Here is a 24,820-nt window from a genome sequence, read left to right as displayed (position 1 = left end):
CATGACTTTACTTTGTGAGTTTCTCAGTGTGTACAAATGTATGGTGGAAAACGAGAGTTGGGATGATGCCAGAGAAAGTCGCTCCACATCTTTACTCTGGTTCTAGATTGGATGTAATTACCCTCTCCAGCACCACCCAATTACAGTTTCCTTATCGTGGCTTCTTGAGATAGCAATTTCCTTCTTGAGAGGTCTCCAAGTCAATAAGCACCATCGTCACCTCAACCTTGGGTGAGAGTGAGTGTCTGTAATTATGGTGACATACCGCCATCTCATTCACTGACACGTGTTAGTCCTTAACACCTCTTAACTTCATTCCCGTAACATATGGAGCAGTGCACTGATAAACTCTGTCTGACGTTGGCGAACAGCAAATCGCTCCAGGAGGTATATTAATAGATTTGACAGAGCACTAATTGCACTCTGAGATGGTGTATTCTAACAGCTTCATCTTAACCCAGTTGCACCATCCTGATAGATGTGTCAAAGCAGACATAACGGGAGATGGAAAAGTAAAGCCTAGCACCGTTTTGCCACTTTCAAATCCTGGAACTCACAACAAAGAGAATTGGAAAGGCCGCAAACGTGATGAGAGAACTCGAAAAAGAGTTAGGAGTGGAAAGTCATCAGTGAACTAGACGGTGTATATTTTCTAAGGCTGCCAGAGGAGAATCGATAGTCTGCCGTGGTTCTAAACATTAGACATAAGATTGAGTAAAAGTGCAGCTAACATTATCGCAAGCCTTTGACTCTCTTCCCTGGCTTTATTGAAATGTTCCCTTCTAGAGTCTTTATTTAACGTATATAAATGGAATCTTATAGGGCCGTGGGTGGGAAGCAATACTAGTTCTAAGATGGAACAAGCCTACTCTCTAGCTAACTGCTACTGTTTAACAGTATGCATAACTCCACTGTTTCAATGGGCAACACGTTGGCCATTCATGTGTATCACTTTTATCACTGTGAAGAGATCTTCACATATGGATTTCTGACGTACTTCTATGGCTCAGGAGCGCAAACATCAACTTCTCATTCATTATTATTGATCAATTAAAAATGTAGGTTTATTAATTATTCATTATTTATGATGTTTTTAACCTCTATATCATCACACGACTGATTGGTTGGTGTTGCCATGCGACTGTTGATAGAAATATGACTTATTTTGACTAATCATTTATGAGATTGGGCTGTGTCCTGAATGGAGCATTCCACCTCTGATGCAGTGTGATCTCTCTCTTACAGAACGGCGAGGCTTCTCTCTTCGAGGTGAATATCCGTTACGTCGGTGGGCTGCTCTCTGCGTACTACCTGACGGGAGAGGAGGTAAGATTCATTAATGTCTATTATACCCCTCGATTCAGGAAGAACCGGTCTCTTCCTTTATTGAGATTTGGCCCTGCAGTTTGAATGATGAAGGAGTTGTGTGGAATAGTGTTGCAAAGTCATAAAACACACACACACACGCACACGCACACGCACACACACACAGAAACAGGATATCTCATCACATAGTCAGTGTGTAAAACATTTCTCATCTCACATAACTCCCACATGCCCTTTTCCCGGCATGACCACATTACTGTCACAGACATACAGCGCAGGCACACATCTACACTGACCCACATGTGACCCTCTGCATTACCAATCTATTACCAATGTACTATGAACAGAGTGGAGGTCAAGCATGCTATATAAAATAACATCTGCCCAAGCATGGTACATGACATGATGCTCTAGGCTGTTCAGATGAAGTGGGGACAATCCATGCTGACGCCAAATTAATGGAAAACAAGTCCAATGACATATGAGCGCTTGAGTCGGCTTAATGGACATTGATTTGGAGGCTGAGTGAGTCAGGGAGAGAAAGCACAACATTTCTCTACAGCGGAATGTTCGTGAAATATGAATATACACTACCGGTCAAAAGTTTTAGAACACCTACTCATTCAAGCGTTTTTCTTTATTTTTTTACTATTTTCTACATTGTAGAATAATGGTGAAGTCATCAACACTATGAAATAACACATATGGAATCATGTAGTAACCAAAAAAGTGTTAAACAAATCAAAATATATTTTATATTTGAGATTCTTCAAATAGCCACCCTTTGCCTTGATGACAGCTTTAAACACTCTTGGCATTCTCTCAACCAGCTTCATGAGGTAGTTACCTGGAATGCATTTCAATTAATAGGTGTACCTTGTTAAACGTTTGTTTGTGGAATTTCTTTCTTTCTTAATGCGTTTGAGCCAATCAGTTGTGTTGTGACAAGGTAGGGGGGTATACAGAAGATAGCCCTATTTGGTAGAAGACCAAGTCCATATTATGGCAAGAACAGCTCAAATAAGCAAAGAGAAACGACAGTCCATCATTACTTTAAGACATGAAGGTCAGTCAATATGGAACATTTCAAGAACTTTGAAGATTTCTTCAAGTGCAGTCGCAAAAACCATCAAGGGCTATGATGAAACTGGCTCTCATGAGGACAGCCACAGGAAAGGAAGAACCAGAGTTACCTCTGCTGCAGAAGATAAGTTCATTAGAGTTAACGGCACCTCAGAAATTGCAGTCCAAATAAATGCTTCACAGAGTTCAAGTAACAGACACTTCTCAACATCAAATGTTCAGAGAAGACTGTGTGAATCAGGCCTTCATGGTCGAATTGCTGCAAAGAAACCACTACTAAAGGAATCTAATAAGAAAAAGAGACTTGCTTGGCCCAAGAAACACGAGCAATGGACATTAGACCGCTGGAAATTTGTCCTTTGGTCTGGAGTCCAAATTGGAGATTGTTGGTTCCAACTGCCATGTCTTTGTGAGACGCGGTGTATTTCCCAACGTAAAGCATGGAGGAGGAGGTGTTATGGTGTGGGTGTGCTTTGCTGGTGACATTGTCTGTGATTTATTTAGAATTCATGGCACACTTAACCAGCATGTCTACCACAGCATTCTGCAGCGAGACGCCATCCCATTTGGTTTGGGCTTAATGGGACTATCATTTGTTTTTCAACTGGATAATGACCCAACGCACCTCCAGGCTGTGTAAGGGCTATTTGACCAAGAAGGAGAGTGATGGAGTGCTGCATCAGATGACCTGGCCTCCACAATCCCCCGATCTCAACCAAATTGAGAAAGTTTGGGATGAGTCGGACCGCAGAGTACAGGAAAAGCAGCCAACAAGTGCTCAGCACATGTGGAAACTCCTTCAAGACTGTTGGAAAAACATGTCAGGTGATGCTGGTTGAGAGAATGCCAAGAGTGTGCGAAGCTGTCATCAAGGCAAAGGGTGGCTATTTGAAAAATCTCAAATATATTTAGATTTCTTTACCGATTTTTTGGTTGCTACATGATTCCATATGTGCTATTTCATAGTTTTGATGTCTTCACTATTATTCTACAACGTAGAAAATAGTAAAAATAAAAATAAACCCTTGAATGAGTAGGTGTTCTGAAACGTTTAACCAGTAGTGGATGTGGAAAAGAACAGTGTGTAAAATCAATATTGTCACATTGCCCACATAGCACTAAGCTCAGTTTAGATTTTTGGTGTGGATGCCTGTTGCTTGAGCTTCAATTCATTCACACACAACCGTTATCATTGTTTATACCCATTGCAATTATTAATGGTTATACTTCTTATAGTAAATTGCTCTTTCAAAGAGCATACAGTAGAAATGTTCATATTAATCAGAAGTTGGTAAACAAATTGTTTGCCTAGGAAGCTTTCCTCATATCTTCCCTCATTTCTCTCTCATGTTTGGAGATGAGGAGGATAGAATCTGATTAGACATTGTGAAATGCACTTTAAATTCACCTTGTGAAATGCAAATGCGATCAGATGAGTAAAATTGCTATAGACAGCCCATACATCCAGCACCCTTACATCCCTTCTCATAGTCTGTCACTCCTGAAGCTGCATTGGGGTTCACACTGGCATTTGTGTTTGTTTTCCATGCCATTTCTCTGTGCTGTAAGTACATATTAGAACATACTGTACAAGGTAACTGACAATCAGTGGAGGCTCCTCTGAGGAGGAAGGGGAGGACCATCCTCAGTGATTTTCAGATAAAAAAAATGTACAATTAAAAAGTTATCCTTTTTAGATAACTATGCTAAATATAATCACATCACCAAATAATTGATTAAAACATACTATTTTGAAATTAAGGTCTACAGTAGCCTAGGATAGCACAATGGTGTAACCGGAGGATGCTAGTGTCCATCCTCCTCTCGGTACATTAACTTCAATACAAATCATAGGAGGCTCATGGTCCTCACCCTCTGCCATAGACTTACACAGTAATTATGATAACTTACAGAGGACGTCCTCCAACCTATCAGAGCTCTTGCAGCAGGAATATACATGTTGTCCACCCAATCAAAGGATCAGAGAATGAATCTAGTACTGAAAGCATAGGACACAGCTAGCTAGCACTGCAGTGCATAAAATGTGGTGAGTAGTTGACTCAAAAAGAGAGAAAGACAATAGTTGAACAGTTTTCAACAAATTAATTTCTTCCAAAATGAAGGAGAAGCGAGAGAGAGTCATCAATTTTTTTCAGTTTCACTTACTTAGCTAGCAAATGCAGCTAGCTAGTTTAGCCTACTCAAACACCCAGCTCAAACAGAAGGATGATATGTTAGCTAGATGGCTATGATTATCCAACACAACACTGGAACTCTTCCAAGTCAAGGTAAGCTTTTGGTTTTATTAATTTATTGCCACCGGGGCCCGCTGGTGTAACTGCTTACTGACTATACACTGTAACATTACTGCATGATTGTGGTGGGTTTATTAACACATTAGTTATATTAGCTATGTTGACTATGACATTACTTTAGCTAATATGGTGACAACGATGTAGGCTGCATGTAGCAGTTATGATATGGTTTGGTTTGGAAAGTTTTTTTTGCCTGGTCACATACAGCTGATGTGTTTTGCATTGATGTCCACAAGTGACAAAGGGAAAATATGAGATTTGGAGAGCCCATAGATGCGAGACGGAATACAACCTGGCTTTTATGAAAGTGAACTGTGTTTACGTGTGATCAGGGGTGTATTCATTCCGCCGATTCTGTTGAAAAAAAATCTTAAACGTAACAAAACGGGGATAAACATATCTGCATTTTCCCAATAGAAACTCTCGTTTGCAATTGTTGGACTAATGATCACACCCTATATCAGCTAGATGCAGGCAAGAGGGAGCAAGTTGGTATTGAATGTGTCACTGTCTGTCCATTTGTCACTGTCTGTCACTTCAAAGTTTTCTCTCTGCCTTTTGTGTACCTACGTTGTAAACTTTCGTTCATATGCCAGGTTGTAGCAACGTCATGATGGGTATAGGGAAAATCCGAGTATCATGTAATATCCTAAACCTATCGCTGTTACGTTGAACTGGGTGAATGGAATATGAATGACTGTCATCTAATATGCTGTCATGTTTTCTTTTTTTCTTTTCTTTTACCTATTTAACTAGGCAAGTCAGTTAAGAACAAATTCTTATTTTCAATAACAGCCTAGGAACAGTGGGTTAACTGCCTTGTCCAGGGGCAGAACTACAGATTTTTACCTTGTCAGCTCGGGGATTCGGTCTTGCAACCTTTCGGTTACTAGTCCAACGCTCTAACCACCAGGTTACCTGGCGTAATATAAATAAGGCCATGCTCATAAAAAATATAATAATAATAATAATAATAATTGTCCACCCTCATCATAAACTGCACTTACCACAACTGCTGCCAATATAAAGGAAACACCAACATATAGGGTTTTGGTCCACCATGAGCCAGAACAGCTTCTCAGTGCACCTCGGCGTAGCTTGTACAGGTGTCCGGAACTTTATTGGAGGGATGCGACACCGTTCTTCCACAAGAAATTCTATAATTTGGTGTTTTGTTGATGGTGGTGCAAAGCACTGTCTCTCAGGCGCCGCTTCAATCTCTCATAAGTATTCAATTGTGTTGAGATCTGATGACTGAGACGTCCATGGCAAATGGTTTACATCGTTTTCATGCTCATCAAACCATTCAGTGGCCACTCGTGCCTGTGGAGGGGGACATTGTCATCAATAGCCATGGTAGCCAAAATAATGGGCAAAATAATGGCCTGCCCAGCATTTTTATACATGATGACACGTATTAACTCAGGAACCACACCTGTGTGTAAGCACCTGCGTTCAATTTACTTTGTATCCCTCATTAACCTGTCTAGCCCAGGCGTTCCGCTAGCGGAACTCCTCCCACATTCCACTGAAAAGGCAGAGCGCGAAATTCAAAAAATATTTTTTAGAAATATTTAACTTTCACACATTAACAAGTACAATACAGCAAATGAAAGATACACATCTTGTGAATCCAGTCAACATGTCCGATTTTTAAAATGTTTTACAGCGAAAACAGCACGTATATTTATGTTAGCTCACCACCAAATACAAAGAAGGACAGACATTTTTCACAGCACAGGTAGCATGCACAAAGCCAACCTAACTAACCAAGAACCAACCAAACTAACCAAGAAACAACTTCATCAGATGACAGTCTTATAACATGTTACACAATAAATCTATGTTTTGTTCGAAAAATGTGCATATTTGAGGTATAAATCAGTTTTACATTGCAGCTACCATCAGAGCTACCGTCAAAAATAGCACCGAAGCAGCCAGAGCAATTATAGAGACCAACGTGTATTACCTAGTTACTCATCATAAAACATTTCTTAAAAATACACAGCGTACAGCAATTGAAAGACACAGATCTTGTGAATCCAGACAATATTTCAGATGTTCTAAGTGTTTTACAGCGAAAACACAATATAGGGTTATATTAGCTTAGCACAATAGCAAACATCACAATAGCTCACAATAGCATTGATTCAAGCCAAACATAGCCATTACGTATAAACCACCAAAAGACATTAATTTTTTCACTAACCTTCTCAGAATTCTTCAGATGACAGTCCTATAACATCATATTACACAATGCATATAGAGTTTGTTCGAAAATGTGCATATTTAGCGGCACAAATCGTGTTATACAATGAGAAAAGTAGCAAAGCTGCCAGGAAAATGGCAGGAGAAATCTTTGAAGAGGCGCCTAATCTAATCAGTAACTATTCCAAAACTTGACTAAAAAATACAGGTTGGACAGCAATTGAAAGACAAATTAGTTCTTAATGCAATCGCTGAATTACATTTTTAAAATTATCGTTACTGCGCAATACAGGCTGCGATAACGCAATGCTATACTGCAAGAAATGGCGTCTCATGCATTTTACTTTTAACAACAGAACAATTAATTAAAAGCATAAAGACTGCTTACTATTAGCTGAGCTTCAATCAGAATCTTGGTCAAGGTGTCCTTTCTTCAAAACAATCGTCTTTTGGCTGAAAGATGTCCTCTTGTCCAGTCGAATTAGCCGCTAAACGTTAGCCACCCACTGGAGAGGTGCCCAACAAATGGAAGCGCATGGCATTGAAATCCCAGAAAATCGCAATAAACTGCTATAAACTGCTATAAGTCGGTTTAAATTAACTACCTTATGATGTCTTTAACACCTATAATGAATAAAAACATGACCGGAGATATAGAAATACTAAAACGAAAGCGTTTGCAGGACGCCATTCTGATGTCTTCATGCGTCAAGCGCACTGTTGAAAAGAACGGTACTTCCTGTTCCACGGTCTAATATAAGGTCCCAGATTGCGCAATCGACTCCATTCAAAGTCTCACCGCTTACTGACATCTAGAGGAAGGCGTATGCAGTGCATGTACCCTCATAGCTTGCATGGGGACTTATAAACTGATCTCAGAACAGGGACCTGGATTTCTGAAATCTCACTCCCTGACAGGAAAAGTGCTGCAGAAGGAGTTCTGTTTCACTCAGAGAAATAATTCAAACGGTTTTAGAAACTAGAGAGTGTTTTCTATCCAATAGTAATAATAATATGCATATTGTACGAGCAAGAATTGAGTATGAGGCCGTTTAAATTGTGAACGATTTTCCCCCAAAGTGTAAATAGCGCCCCCTATCATCAACAGGTGAACTCAAATGTTTCCTTTATTTTGGCAGTTACCACATCATACAGTTGAGTGAATTACAGAAGTGTGTTCTCCCTCTTATTCTTCGTTTGAGGTTGTGTAGTGCTACTGGGTTACGGTGTGTCATCCCATTCCACACTGCCCGGCCCACGACAACGGGTCTGCTGGAGCGAGATTTATCGTCTCCGTCTCCAACCGCCACCCCTCTTCTCCTGTTTTTCCCTCCACACATGATAAGAGAGGCAAATTGAGAAGCCACCTTTTCCTGGAACCATTCTCGAGTTAGCAGGGAACGTAAATCACTTTAGACAGTTAACAGGGGGTAATACAGGTGTGTGTCTGTGTGTGTGTGTGTACCAGGCTTTCCGTTAGCTGGTAATAGCCAAAATGAAAAGCCGATAAGTAAAATTCGCGCTGGCGTATTTAGCATATTCATTGATTGAAATAAGTCGATGTACTGTAGCACGAGAGATGCTGATGCAGCTCAAACAGCTGTTTGTTGCTACTGGAGTGAAACACGTGTTTTAATTACCACAATCATTGCACAACAATTCTAAAGGCAATTAAAGGCGTGTAAAAAAATAACAAAATAACAAACAATGGCCACGATTAAAATGAGCTACTATTTTTATTTATCAACTGGTAAGTGAAGCGCGCCTCCCATTCGCCATTTAAGTGCATAGGCAACTAGGCAGGCTTCAGCACGTCACACACCACTCTGCAATGAGCTGGAAGCAATATGCGTTTTCAAAACATATACTTCATTGTTTGAAACGTGAACATTTTACTATATATTATGAGGCATATCTTACCTTGCTTCAAAGTAGCCTTGCCAAAATCCAACTAAACGTGCAGGCAAGACTTCCATATACCATTGAAACCAGTAGTCGTTGTCTCTCGTGTTCTATTGGTTTTCAAATCAACTTTCTTTCATTGTCCAGTAGCCAAATGCAGTAGCCTAATCATATTAGCATCCCATGCTAGTTGTTGCATGTTTAGATCTTCCCTCTTTTTCTAACGGATATTTTCATCTCTGTCACACGAAACCGCTCACAATGGCGTTTTCCTGCTAATTGCATTATGGAAGGAACATTCGCGCACAGCGGCATTGCTGCACTTATAATTTGAAGAAATAATTGTTTATCAACATCTCATGCTAAACGTTCTGATCTGTTGCATGAGCCTTATTGCTTTTTAATAATATAACTCTATCACTGTTCTCAAAAAAGACTACTCAATGCAGCGTGTAGTGGCTCAGAGTAGGCCGAGTCTATGTCAGATCGCCTACATTTCTTCCCCTTTCTTTGCACAGGAAAATGTTGGCCTTTTATAAACACATTTCATTCAATTCTCCTCCACTTTTTATGACTGGAGACATTTGTAGAATCTTTTGAATACGACACAAATTACACGGTAGCCAACTCTCCTCACACTGACAAAAAGATCAATAAAAATATCCATAAGTTAGGCCTACAAACAGCGGAGACACAAATACAATATGACGTCCATCTAACCTGGAGGAGAAAATTGTCTCCCCCCCCCAAAAAGTGTCACTGTCCTAATGATATAGACAGTCAATATGCACGCTCACCGGGGGATATGGCCAATGTTCTCCGCTAGTGGGCTTAAACTAAAACTTTTTCCACAATTGTATTTTTTTAATATTGAGATATGCCTGGCTGTGTTCTCTGCCTTTAACTGACAGTCTCAACTCAACAATCATCTATTTGGTGTTTGCCGCACGCTCTTCCCAAATTCCAGGCCCTTACAACTGTTGGCTATGCGATTTAAAAACAATCCGCAGAAGCTAATGATCCTCTGTGGCCGAATCATGCTTTCTGGTGTAGTAGCCTATTTTGAATGATCTTATTGATTTCTGTATAGACAGGAGTATGCTAATTAGGCTATATCATTTTGGTGTTCCACCTATTTATTCTAACGTCTTCAAATTGCTCGTAGGAATTCGGTAAGAATAGTGCACGTCGTTGCGTCCCAGTTGCGTGTTCTGTTAAGATGAATTACCGTGATCTACATTTCATTTCCGTCATTCTGAGAACCGTGGGTGGACATCCTAATCAGGTTATTCAACCAATGCATATGGGTCCAGTACATTTCTTAAATGTCCAGTACATTAAAATGCTGCCGGTCAAATCTCCGCTGACACATTTTCCTAACGGAAACCCAGGTGTGTACATATTATGGGACAGCAGAACCGGTTTCACTGGAGGACATTCGGCCGCACGTGATGGTAAATTGATGTTGGAGAACAATGATGACTCCTTGTGAGAATTGCTTACCTGCCCATTAATAATGCTGGTGGTATGATTGGGTCTGTTGCTGGGGCAGATAGAGACCTATGGGGGTCCTTGGCTTACAGTTAGACCACTGCCCCCAGGTTAAGTACCTTGCATAAAGGGCTCTCTCTGGTCAGTGCTCTAACTGCAATGCTGAATGGTTGTTTTATGGTATATGCTGTATTCTTCAAGGTCTTGTTTCACTCAGGTTGTTCTGTTAGTATACTGCTGTACACTCTTAGAAAAAAGGTGCAATCTACAACCTTAAAAGATTATTCGGCTGTCGCCATAGGAGAAACCTTTGAATAACCCTTTTTTTGTTCCAGGTAGAACCCTTTTGGTTCGAGGTAGAACCATTTTGGGTTCAGTCAAACTTGTGTGAAAATTGCAGTGGGCAGAGTGGAGGACAGACAGACAGGCAGGCAGAAGGAGAGGCAGTGGCAGCTATGAGAGGAAGTGGGGAGGGAAGTACATTAATTTGTTCAGGAGAGATAGAGTGTGTGGGAGAGAGAGATGTTATAGAGAGAGAAAGAGATGGAAAGAGAGAGCGAGAGGGAGACAGAGAGAGAGATGTAGAAAAGGAGAGAGTGAGAGGACAGAGGGGAAAGAGCATTCAAATACCCCTGAAGTAGACAGGTGCTGCTTAAGAGTCTTCTCCACCTCTCCTGGTTCACTGACCTAGTGTCAGTTTCTGCCTGTGCTAGTCGGGGCTCCACGTCAGTGGTGTCACAGGAGAATAGGTCCCCCAGCCTCCAGTCCTGTGAGTGTCAATGAATTCCCACAATTTCAGAAAGTGTGGGGGATGCAATTCGTCAGTAGCTAAAGCCTTATTTAGAATATTTTTTATTTGGGTGACCTACTTTTGCTTCCACGCTGAACACACAATGCTGCACCATGCCGAAGACACACACCATCACCACAGAGCTGAGAATTCCTCCGTGTTGAATTCGGTTTCTCCCCTCACAGACTGCTGTTTCGCTCTCCCTCTCGTTCTCAATAATGCTCTTTCTCGTTTTCCCTCCCTCGGGTTTTACCCTCTCCACTGTATCTGTCTTACTCCCACTGCTATTTGTCTTCTCTCTGCTCTCTCTCACCCATCCACTCCGTAGAACATATATCACCTTCCTGGAGCTGACCTGTGTGTGCCTGTTCGTGCTTGCGTGTGTGCGTGTGTGATATCCTCCAGGTGATTTTTCTTCAGGGAAAGTTGGTGGAGGGAATTTAATGAATATCAACCGCTGTGGTACAAGGAGTGCTCCTTATATCCATCAGAATGTGGATACAGGGATCTGTCTACTGATCCCTGGGGGGGGGAGCGAAGGATACACACTCATGTGAGCTGAGGATAGAGTGAGAGTTTTGACCTCAATCATATCTAGGGCTGCAAAGGGTCATAAACTTTCCGGAAAATTTCTGGAATTTGACATTTTCCATGGGAAGTTAAGCCCGAATTTGGCTTAAATTCATCAAAAAAGTTATAACAGCTTATAACAGTGAACCTTTTTTTTGTGGGATACACATAAGGCAATTCTAGGTCTTGTGGCATATTTTGGTTAAACTATCCCCAATTCAATGGAATTGCAACCCTCTACATGCACAGTGCACTCTTCCATCACATGTACAGTTGATTTTCAAGATCTTGCACACTAATGAGATGCTATTGAGCCCACGCTAGTACACTGTCTGAGCCAAGGACTACATGCTTTCTGGTAGGTTTTGATTACAAAACTGGGTGGGGTGAATATATTTTATATGACATGTATGATTTTTTGTTAAATAGTAAATAGTAGCCTACAGCACAGTGTGTTTGAATCATTTCTAACAATTTCTGCTCGTTAGTATTTGTTACCATGTGGGGTTTAGCTTGCTTGAGCCTGCTAACGGATGAGTTTTAATTCACCTGTTTCCATACATGTTTCATTTTAAAACATTTATCTTACAAAGGAGTTGTTTAATCTAACTGCTTAACTATTTATCTGTTCATGGAATTGTATTTGTTGATTTTTTACATTTTTTTTGTGGAGACATTGTGGAGACATTTCACTGCAGCTAATGTAGAAGGAAAAGCTATGTACATTTGCAAATACTGTGCCATCATATGTGAGGAATGAAACAAAGATGCAGAATCATCTGGCCAAGTGCATAAAGTTCCATCAGTGCTCATAACAAGCAACCTCTGACAAAAGTCCCTCTACTTCTATTCGAGGTGAAAATGATGAATCAGACACCTTATCAATAGCAACAGCTCATGGTCCTCCTCGAATCAGAAGTTTTTTTGACCCAATAGAGGAACATAGTCAGAGAAATGCTGATGAATGTCTTGCTCGAGCTGTGTATGCAACTGGTTCACCTCTGATGCTCACAGGCAATGTGTATTGGAAGAGATTTCTGAATGTTTTTCACCTAGCATACACCCCTCCAACCAGACAAGCTTTATCTACTAATTTGCTGGATGCAGAGTTCAACAGAGTTCAAGTGAAGGTCAAGCAAATCATAGCTAAAGCAGACTGTATTGCGATCATCTCTGATGGGTGGTTGAATGTTTGTGGGCAAGGAACAATTAACTACATCATCTCCACCCCTCAAGCAGTATTCTACAAGAGTACAGACACGGGACAACAGACACACCTATCCCTACATTGCAGATGAGCTGAAGGCAGTCATTAATGACCTTGGACCACAGAAGGTATTTGCGCTGGTGAAAGACAATGCTGCGAACATGAAGGCTGCTTGGTCTAAAATGGAGGAGTCCTACCCTCACATCACACCCATTGGCTGTGCTGCTCATGCATTGAATCTGCTCCTCAAGGACACCATGGCACTGAAAACAATGGATACACTCTACAAGAGAGCCAAGGAAATGGTTAGGTATGTGAAGGGTCATTAAGTTATAACAGCAATCTACCTCACCAATAAAAGTGAGAAGAATAAGAGCACCACATTGAAGCTGCCTAGCAACACCCGCTGGGGTGGTGTTGTCATCATGTTTGACAGTCTTCTGGAGGGGAAGGAGTCTCTCCAAGAAATGGCCATATCACAGTCTGCCGATATGGACAGCCCCATCAAGAGGATCCTCCTGGATGATGTATTTTGGGAGAGAGTGGTAAGCATCCTGAAACTCCTGAAACCTATAGCAGTAGCCATTGCACGGATTGAGGGAGACAATGCCATCCTGTCTGATGTTCAGACTCTGCTTGCAGATGTAAGAGAAGAAATGGAAGCCTGGAGAAGACTTCTCACTTTTATTGGCCTGAGAGGAAGACAACCAAAGCTTTAGTTTCTAGACTATCAATATGTTGAAAATGTTTTTGGGAGATGCGATGGATCATTGAGATCATTCAATATTCCCTTTCTTTTGTTGTTCAATGAAATCATCCCATGCGAAGAGTCAACTCATTTCATTAAAGTTCAATTCGTAACGAAATTATTATTATTTTTCTGTTGGAAGGATTTAATCATTTGCAATTATGTCTAGTTATAAGGTAAAAGGTTTATGTTTCTGTCTCCATATGATATGGTAAATATATCCAATGCAAGAAACATCTACATTTATATAGTGTTAATATTAATTTTCATATATTTCCGTTAATTCCCATATACGCTCGTTAATTCCAATATATTTCCGTTAATTCCCACGGAAAGTTTCCACCTCTGAATATTCCCCAAAATGTGCAACTCTAATCATACATATAGCTTTATACTGTATGTTAGCTTGAAAGGTATATCATTATGCAGTGACATGACTGTTTGGATAATGTAGTGTGTTGGGAGGGTTATATACTGTATGATAATGTTTCTGTCATACAGTATAGTACAATCATGGCTATTTTTTTTTAAACATTTTTTTTAAATTATTTAACCTTTTTTGAACTAGGCAAGTCAGTTAAGATCAAATTCTTATTTACAGTGACGGCCAAGGAACAGTGGGTTAACTGCCTTGTTCAGGGGCAGAAAGACAGATTTTTACCTTGTCCGCTCAGGGATTCGATTTAGCAACCTTTCAGTTACTGGCCCAACGCTCTAACCACTAGGCTACCTGCCGCCCCCTAGTACAGAGATATAGTCCTCAGCCATGACTTGTGGGTGATTGTAGCAGTAGTGTCCATGGCAACATAGCAACTGCTAGACTATAATTTATGTGTCAGATGTCTGGAGTGTTTCCAATGGCGGCTTTCTGAGAGGTCAGACATAAATCATCATTTAATCTCAGCTGTCGTGTATTTGATGGGCACTGACCTGATTCCATCCACACGTTGACACAGTATCTATAAGCGTTCATGTTTTTCCTCAGAATTTAAGCTGGCATGTTAATGTCCTTGACTCTGTCCCTGCCTCAACATCCCCAACCTGTTGTATTCAGAGAGTTAGCAGATCCTATGGGGAATAAAACTCTACTGTGTCAACCCATATTTACTACGGTATTGACCAAAAAAAAGAGAGAGAGATCTTCGACTCTTGCCAATGTAATCAATGAATCCTGCCGCTCTGCCTCTCGCAATATGTCTTTGTAAATCCCAATCCATTTAGACAAAGCCCTCTAATTCACAATTCTCGGGTTACAAAGACTCTTACAGGATGGCGTGTGTGTGGAGGATGGCGTGTGTGTGCGTGCGTGTGTGTACGTGTGTGTGCGTTTGTGTTTGTGTGTGTGTGTACATGTACAAATTCTGTGCATGTGTGTCTTTTTCGCTCAGCAGCTTAAAAGTCTAAAAAGACATTTAATCTCCTGCAGATCAAGGTGGATCATCATAGTCACACTGTAACCTGCTGTGCTCTGCATCTGGGCTGTGGGCTTAGTAGTAGAAGAAAACTCTCGATTCCACTGCTCCAGACCTTCCTTCTACTGTGTGTATATGTACAAACATTTAATCCCATTTGTGGGACTTCTTACGAGCTACATCATTATATAGTAAGAAAGCATTGGACCAAGACACGTACTGTGGTAGCATCACTACTAAATGTATTATGTATTTTATGTTCCCATGTATTATTACAGCATGCATTTTATGTGTGCTAAATCTTATGTAGACTAATAGCTCAGCTTTATACTATAAACCTCTTTCTGTTCCACTTCTACATTCCAGAATACTTCTGTCAATCATCAATACTGACATATTGTTGATGAAGAGCATAAAAGAAGTTGAGCTGCCATTGATGCTAAGAATGTAATTGGTCAATTTGATGTGAGAAGAAAGAGAATTCAAACAAAGAAGAACCTTGGGCCTTTTCTCTTCCTCATTTCCCTTTTGATATTTCACAACCCCTATCATTTATTTGCCTCCACTCTCTTTATTTTTGGGACAACCTTTTTCTCTCTTTCAATTAGTATTTTTGCAGTTCTTAGTGGTCTCAAAAGCTTTTGCACTGCTCGGGGTTTAAGGACAGTTGGATTTAGCAGGGGCAGGGGTGTATTCATTAGGCACCAAATGGAGGAAAACTGACTGGAGCAGGGAGGGACTTCCTGACATTGTCCAATAAGAAACACATTTTCGTTTTACGTTGCAAAATGTTATGCTGCTTCTTGCTACAGTGTGTCCTACTGAATACAACCCAGGCTTTGACCCATGCCCAAATTAACCCCAACCCAACCCCTATTGAGGAGAGAGTCTGTTGAATCCTGGTTCCTTGTTTTTACAAGTCACAGCATTGATGCCAGCAAACAAAATGGAATCTTTCAGATCATTAGGCTGCCTTTAATGACGCGGGGCTTTGAGGAATCCAGGCCTCTAGTTCTTTTCTTCTGACTCTGCCTAGCCCACATAACAGCCTGGCATCCCATTTTCAAAGCATCATTAGTTTAATAGTCCCAGCACGCACATGCACACACACACACACACACACACACACACACACACACGCACACGCACACGCACACACACGCACACAGTGGCCGTGTCTGAATACCCTTACTAGCGTACTACATACTTAAACTGCATACTATGTTCTCATCGCCGCAGTATGCCACGGCCACAACACGGTATCATTGCATTGCATTGCATTAACCAGCCTGATAATAACTCATTTCCAATTTGATTAATTTCTCTATACTCTGAAAAGATTAGGAATGGAGTTATATTCCTACTCAGGCTGGTTACAGGCAGACTATCACTTTCCACCTATACCGTAGCCATATAGCATCTATCCTATTAAATAAAATAGGACTAAAGACAGAAACAGATGATTTGGTTCCTTTTGAACATATTTATTAGTGAAACCAAAGTGCTGTAGCATGTATAATTTCAATCGAATAGCCTACTATACACACCAAAACTTAAAAAATGTTCAAATCAAAAAGCTATTGCACAGAAAAACGTGGACAGTCGGGTGAATCGCAAATTCAGAACCGCTGGTCAGCAACATAATAAACTAAAACACTGATCATTGGGAACGAGATTAGAATGTTTGCCAACGTTTGATCCATGAATTAAATAATTAAATAGGTAGCCTAGCCTACAAACCTAAAACAAGCCATAGGCTATGTTCAAATCAAAAGGCCTGATTAGCATGTAAATCAAAAATGCAGATACATCCTGAGTCCCCGGTGTAGACACATTCAGAAATGAAAATATGGTTTTGTATTGAGTTTAAAAGCTCTGACGAAGGCCAAGAGAACAAAAAAACACTTTTCAATGAGAAAACAGAAATCCAAAATATTTATTTTTTTCGCACACTCAAACGGACTACTATTTAGGACGCAAGTATGGGTATTCGGACACGGCCACTATCTCTATCACTTTTTGAGCTGAGCACACAGGTCATCAAGCTGAAGTGAGCTACTGGCTAGTAGTGAGTCCACACCTGGACTGACCAGTCACGTCCCCTTTTTCCAGAGGAGCAGTAGTTTTTGGGCCAACTACAAATCATCCACTCTGTTTGTCAGTTAGCCTAGCCTCTGTCCTTCAGGCTGCTCATGTAGTCCTTCCAATTAAAATACATGCAGGTGTTTAATGAAGAGGGTGGAGAGTGATGAGAAATGATGGGGAGCTGGAATAGAAAGTTAATCTATTTTCCATGTTCAGTGCAACTTGAGTGTTTGAGTGAGAGTAGAAAGAAGAAAACTCACGCAATGGAAAATATAGCCTCTGTAGCCTGTAGTCTACCCTGTATATTCTGTAGGCTACCCTGTATATTCTGTAGGCTACCCTGTATATTATGTAGGCTACCCTGTATATTCTGTAGGCTACCCTGTATATTCTGTAGGCTACCCTGTATATTCTGTAGGCTACCCTGTATATTCTGTAGGCTACCCTGTATATTCTGTAGGCTACCCTGTATATTCTGTAGGCTGCCCTGTATATTCTGTAGGCTACCCTGTATATTCTGTAGGCTACCCTGTATATTCTGTAGGCTACCCTGTATGTTCTGTAGGCTACCCTGTATATTCTGTAGGCTACCCTGTATATTCTGTAGGCTACCCTGTATATTCTGTAGGCTACCCTGTATATTCTGTAGGCTACCCTGTATATTCTGTAGGCTACCCTGTATATTCTGTAGTCTACCCTGTATGTTCTGTAGGCTACCCTGTATATTCTGTAGGCTACCCTGTATATTCTGTAGGCTACCCTGTATATTCTGTAGGCTACCCTGTATATTCTGTAGGCTACCCTGTATATTCTGTAGGCTACCATGTATATTCTGTAGGCTACCCTGTATATTCTGTAGGCTACCCTGTATATTCTGTAGGCTACCCTGTATATTCTGTAGGCTACCCTGTGTATTCTGTAGGCTACCCTGTATATTCTGTAGGCTACCCTGTATATTCTGTAGGCTACCCTGTATATTCTGTAGGCTACCCTGTATATTCTGTAGGCTACCCTGTATATTCTGTAGGCTACCCTGTATATTCTGTAGGCTACCCTGTATATTCTGTAGACTACCATGTATATTCTATAGACTACCCTGTATATTCTGTAGGCTACCCTGTATATTCTGTAGGCTACCCTGTATATTCTGTAGGCTACCCTGTATATTCTGTAGACTACCCTGTATATTCTGTAGACTACCCTGTATATTCTGTAGGCTACCATGTATATTCTGTAGGCTACCCTGTATATTCTGTAGGCTACCCTGTATATTCTGTAGGCTACCCTGTATATTCTGTAGGCTACCATGTATATTCTGTAGGCTACCATGTATATTCTGAATATAAACAAATTTACAGCACTGTACAGTTTTACTACAACAATAAACCCCTTTCAAAGTACGGCCCCTTAGTTTTCATAATTAAGAAAAAGGATTGTAAAGTGTATTTTTATAGGCCACAGTATATAACAGTCTTTGTGGGTCAAAGGCCACATCTTTAAACAGTGTACGGTATTGATCCTGGTTGCTTTGGCTAGTGATATATGTCTTGCAGGAAAAAGGCTTTCTCCGAAGTGGGGAGAGTGTGGTTGATTTGTGACTGAGGAGATTACGATGTTAGGTAACAGACACACACACACACACACACACACACACACACACACACACACACACACACACACACACACACACACACACACACACACACACACACACACACACACACACACACACACATATATACACACACACGCACAAACACACATATATACACACACACACAGGCACACACAGACACAGACAGCCAGCCAGCCAGCCTTGTGGAACACAGCTGAATGAATGAATTAAAGTTAGTCACTCTTTCTCCCATGTAGAGCTTCAGCCGCTCGATATGTCTGCTTCGTTTTCAGTCTGGGTGGGAAACTGCCTTGTCATAACTCGGCTGTGTGTCGTGGCACACCTTCCCCATCATGCATCATTCCCAGAGCACTCATAACCCCTTGTTGTTTATCCCTTACATATACTGTACGTGCAGATTTTGAGAAAAGTTTGAAGAGTAGATCGGTGTAGAGCTGCCAGGGGTCTGGCCCTTTGTTTCACAGTCGAAGACAGATGGAGGCAAAGGGGAAGTAAGTTTGATCGCGTCTTGTTTTCATCCTCACGTCAGACATCACATTTCGTGCTGTCAAGAAGGCATTGTGAATTCAGACAAGGTTGGTCACATTGTCTTTAATTCCAAATAACGTGTTATGGAATTAGTTATGGTGGCTGTGTGTGTGTGTGTGTGTGTGTGTGTGTGTGTGTGTGTGTGTGTGTGTGTGTGTGTGTGTGTGTGTGTGTGTGTGTGTGTGTGTGTGTGTGTGTGTGTGTGTGTGTGTGTGTGTGTGTGTTTAGTCAAGGGGGGGTATATCTTTCTTATCTGATCTCCCTGTCCGTGAATAATCTTTCGATGTCATCAGTGGCTGGTTACCATAGTGAAACGCTGCGGAAGCCGTTCTCTGACATTCATTTAGGATGTAATGAAGATGGAGTGCGCTATTCATTTAGCGCCATAAAAGGAACACATGAATTGCCAGACAGGTAGAAGGCCTGAGTGCAGTAATGAATTACCAGATGAATAATGAATAATATTGCATGAAGCTTTCCAGCTTGGGGAATAGCAATCACGTATTATCTCACTCCTAACTCGCGGGAGATCTCGCATCGGTCCAATCGCTCAGGTATGTTATTGGATTACCCACTAGGGCTTCCACACCTGCATTTCTGTGTATCACACCAACCTACCCTCAACACACACAGACAAACTCAGACAAACTCAGACACACACACACACACACACACACACACACACACACACACACACACACACACACACACACACACACACACACACACACACACACACACACACACACATACAGGCGATCAAGCACAGGCCGACTCTAATTGATCTGTTTTTTCTTATTTAGTGTAACGCAATTAGCTAATGGGCTGGCCTTTTAGCAGGCAGCAGGCAAGCAGTACGAGGAGAGATTTGGAAGTGTTCCCCCCGGAGTTGATGATTCGGAAGGATGAACGACCACAAAGCAGAGGCGGGAAGCTTGGAAATAGAAAATAGCCCCAGCTATTTTATAACGCTATAACGCGTGTCTCATTATAACGCTGGCGTGTCCCCTACTTAGCGGTATGTGTGTGTGTGTGCGTGTGTGTATGTGTGGTGTGTGTGTGTGTGCATGTGTGTGTGCGTGCAGGCTTGCTTGTGTCTGCTTTACGACAGAGCCGTGGGGTAATGGAGCCTTGTCCTTCACTCTGCACTCCACAGTACACAGTTTGCTATGTGCTGATGGTGATTATTAAATACTCTGACAGGAGCGCTGGACTAAAGCAGTCGGTGACCATGACACACTTCCTCTTTCCCTTTTTCTTTCCACAAATTGCCATTTCTGTTCTTTTCCTCCTCAGCTTATTATCTCTTTCTCTCTCTGTCTCTGTCTCTCTGTCTCTCTCTCTCTCTCTGTCTGCTTGGTTTTGTTACTCTGCTCTTGTCTTCCCCAGCTAAATGCATGGGTTCCCTTGCTCTCCCGTCACTCCCAGCTGGAGTTCAGCCTCCCAGCTGGTTCTGCTATAAGCCTGACCAAGCTTATCCCACCAAGATGTCTGTGAGATAAAGGAGTCCGTTCACAAACGCTCTTCCTTAGGGCAGTAAGGCTTCGCGGTGTTAGGGGAGAGAGCACATTTAGGACCTGTGGACGCTCTCTGATCTATGTTTCATACGGTCAAGGAGCTCATACTAAATTATACACATTCTCTCCATCTCTCCCTTTCTCTCTCTCTCTCGCTCCCTTTCTCTCTCTCTCACTCGCTCTCACTCTGGAAGCATTTGAAGATCATAGATAGCGTTCGAGAGTATGCGGTCTAATGAAAGTCCAGGTTCAGCTTGAAGTCTTCTAATCCCCAAGTTAAAGACTTTTCCTTCTTTCGCTTCTCATCTCTTACATACTCTTTAGTTTTCCTCTCCACACGTGATACCTGGGGCAGGAGTAGGGACAATGTGGTAGAAGGAAATAACCAATGAAATCGGCTCTGTCGCGGCTCTGAAGCTGTCGAATAAAGGCTCCATTTGACTCTTTGACGCTCCATTATCCTCATTCCCACTCACAAACGTGGATGAGTTGTTTCCACCCCCCCATCGTTTTAACTCTTCATGAATATGGATGCATATTTTAGTTCTCTGATCATCCATGCTTGCAAAGTGGTCTAAATGACAAAATAAAGATTTTCTAATGTGATTTCTGTTGATTGATGGCTCACAACCTGTCAGTGGGTTTTGTAGATGTACTGTGGTGAATTCATCTACTTGATGACATTACCATCTCTAGGAGGGCTGCTAAATTATATTGTATGTAGCTCCCAGCCAGTGTGATTGACGGGCTTAAATCACAGTCCATTATTGATTGTTTTTTTCCTTGAAGCCTCCTCATTTTTATGTGAGTTTGTGGGGTAATATTGTCATTCTGGGTGAAAACTCAAGGCAGCCAACACATTAACACCCCGGGAAGTAGCCAGGCACAGCTGGAGGCAGAGGTGTTGGAACCAAATTACTCTCTTGGAAAAATACATTCATTTCCAAGGTGATTTTCACCACAGTAAGTGATGCACTAATGGATACCAGCTTATTGTTAGGCTATTCACATGCTTCTTCCCAACACTGTCGAGTGCATGTCCCCAAGAGGCTGATATTGATTTATATTATCGTCTGCGTAGTGTTCGGTATTGCATGTACTGCATGGGTTTATTCACTGGCCGTTTCTCCTTCTCCCTCAGTCCACAGAAAATCACTTGGGTGTGCGTCTCAACTGGCAACCTATCCCCTATGTACTGTAGGTCTAAAGTAGTGCACTATGGGGAAAGTCTGCCATTTGGGATGCATCCTTGGTCAAGGACAGGTAATTGCTGACTTCACAAAGGGATGTTTTCCTTCGATCCCCCTGGAGGCCCGGAAAGTTTAGTCCGTTTAGTAGTTTTGTTACAAATAGGATTATTGCACAATGATAGCCCCAAAAAGTTGATATTTTGTTTAATATGCGTGGAGACTTAGGCTAAAGCACGTAATTTCGGGCTAGTTCCGGGGTGGAGACCAGTGTACAGTTCAGTAAAACTCTGCAGAAAGCTAGCATGGATGGAGTTGGTTTTCTAGAAACTGGGCCAGCTGCCACCCTAACAGGAAGCTGTTTTATCATAGAATGACAGAAACCAAGTGGTAGATGTCATATTTAGTGTGTACAAATGTGGTACAAATGAATGGCACTGCAATGTGTGAGGGTGTGAGTGTGCGCATGCTCTCTCTCTCTCTCTCTCTCGCTCTCGCTCTCGCTCTCGCTCTCGCTCTCGCTCTCGCTCTTGCTCTCTCTCTCTCATATCTCACTCACTCACTTAAGCTCAAAAGCACCCACATTCCCCACACGCAGAGTTCTAGGAAAGTAAGAAATCAATAATTTGTGTCCCATCTATCTGTTTGTCACTGCCAGCCAACTCCTCTCTTAGCCTCCTCCCTCAACCCGCTCTGGTTCCTCTTTGCTGCGATGCAGACAGTGGCCCGGCGGACAGGGTGGGCATGATGCCCGTGACTTTGGGCTCCAGCTGGAGCGGGGCTGTTTAACATGGGGCAGACGGGCCGATCTATCACTCCATTAGAGACCGAGGGCTCTGCTGATTGGGCCTGCTCAGCCTCGATGCGCTGCCATCACGACCCCTCATCCCTCCCTCCCCCTCACCAAGGTGATGGATGAGTTGCAGAAGTACTGACTAGCGGACACACACAGCCGTGTAGGCAACACACATGCACACGCATAGCACAGATGCACACATACACACATGGACAGACGGAAGCACAGACGCACACACTCACACCCCTCACACACATAGGCAGGCACACAATCACACTCACCCACAGACAATCACACAATTACACACGAAAACACAAAGTGCCTTTACAGGCTCATCACAAAGTGCCTCATGGGCTTGGTCTGGCGTGTGCTAGCTAGGGATTTGGCAGATGTCAATCAAATAGTGTTTAAATGGCAAGACTTTATTACCTGCGAGATGGGTCATTTGTGAAGATCGTGAATAGGTTCATGGTCATTCTTGCAGTGACATTTACTTTAGCGAATAGCCTGAAGAACACTCCATCACTGAGATGGTGGAAATTGGAAAATAATCCTTGATTTACACGATGGGATTTGCGAGCGATTTGAATGGCTTTTACAACAGGCGTATTAGTTATATGGTTGCTGTGTTCAAGGTAATTGTGGGAATAGTCATTGTGATGGTACTCCACATTCCACATGATTATTACAGAAAATGCATATCTTTACTGCCAATTACCATAATGGCCTGTGTTATTCCCCATTGTATTTTACATCCTAGAAATGGATGATTCAGTTCATGCTAATGGCAGGGTGAACATTTTAAGCCAAAGTGATCCCAGTGGTCAAGCTCTCTGTTCTGAAGCACACTGTCTGACTACCTGTGTCCATGGCAACTTGGAAAGAGAGAGAGGGAGAGATAGAGAGGGATTGGAGATGAAGGAAGAGAACTGTGGCATATTTGTTTGGATTTTTCCCACAATGCGTTGAACAAGACGACATCTGTCGAGCGCGTCTACCCATGATGCACTGGGACCTCTGCCTTTGGCCGCCTTTCCTCTCTCCTGTCGGTGACATTTAAAAGAAAATAGAAACGAACCTTTAACTAAGTCAAAGTATGATTATTCTACCCACAGCTCTTTCAGTTTGTGTTAGGTCTTGTTGGTTTTATATCCTTGAAATAATCTGTATTTTAGACATTTGAAAGCTAGTTATTTAGACAGGGGTCTCCTGGGAATTCTTGAGCAATTACAAAGTGCTGATATATTAACTCATCTGATATTTAGCAAGCTAGCAGGCTATATGATTTCCAAGTTTCTCACAGGGCTAGCGCAGGTCGCTAACACAAACATATGAAGGACATGCTACCCAACCCAATACCCCAGTCTGCCTCTAAAGTGACCTTAGCGGTAGAGGTGTTCAGAGAGGAGGCAGGAGACAGAACTACCAGTAACCTTCGAAGTGGGTTTATTTACATGTGCCAAAGAACTTTGTACAAAACAAAGATGAACAAGACATCTCCATTTTTCTCATTTAGCAGACGGCCTCACTGGGAGCGACTTCCAGTGCATACATTTTCCTACCTTTCTATTTTGTTTTGTCCCCTGTGGGAATCGAACCCACAACCCTGCCGTTGCAAGCACCATACTCTACCAACTGAGCCACACGCCAACGAGGACTGTTTTATACTGTGGCTCATTCTGCCCTCTCCGGACTAAACCAACCAGGTAGGGGTTTGTCAATGATCGTCAAAGTAACATTTTATCAGTCTAAATATATAAGTTACTATTGCAACATAGTTCCAATTAATCACTCAGCATATTCAGAAATAGCGATTTAAACACACTTCCTCTACTCTGGGTGAACTGAGGGGGGAGTCCCGGAACAGACTCTCCCCCTCTAACACAACAACAGAAGATGCTCCTGGAACAGTTAAATGATTCGTACCGAACCCCCGGAGAATGTGTTGTATAGTATGTGTGTAGTGCAAATGTCTGATTATACGGCAAGCACAAATACAAGACACGGACTGACACCAGC

At 42.0% G+C, this 24,820-nt stretch overlaps 1 protein-coding gene across 4 annotated transcripts in view; it reads left to right on the top strand.

Moving 5' to 3' along the window:
* Positions 1 to 24,820, top strand: part of LOC120031345 (mannosyl-oligosaccharide 1,2-alpha-mannosidase IC-like) — a 205,041-nt gene that overhangs the window by 142,757 nt on the left and 37,464 nt on the right. For all 4 annotated transcript variants that reach the window (XM_038977051.1, XM_038977052.1, XM_038977055.1 and 1 more), the window contains exon 4: positions 1,246 to 1,326. In XM_038977051.1, coding sequence (XP_038832979.1) covers positions 1,246 to 1,326 — 81 coding nt within the window. The remainder of the gene's footprint in view (positions 1 to 1,245; positions 1,327 to 24,820) is intronic.

This window comes from Salvelinus namaycush, chromosome 37 (genome assembly GCF_016432855.1).
Source record: "Salvelinus namaycush isolate Seneca chromosome 37, SaNama_1.0, whole genome shotgun sequence".
NCBI lineage: Eukaryota > Metazoa > Chordata > Actinopteri > Salmoniformes > Salmonidae > Salvelinus > Salvelinus namaycush.
The sequence above is the reverse complement of the archived record's forward strand: the minus strand, read 5'-3'. Positions and strand labels throughout refer to the sequence as shown.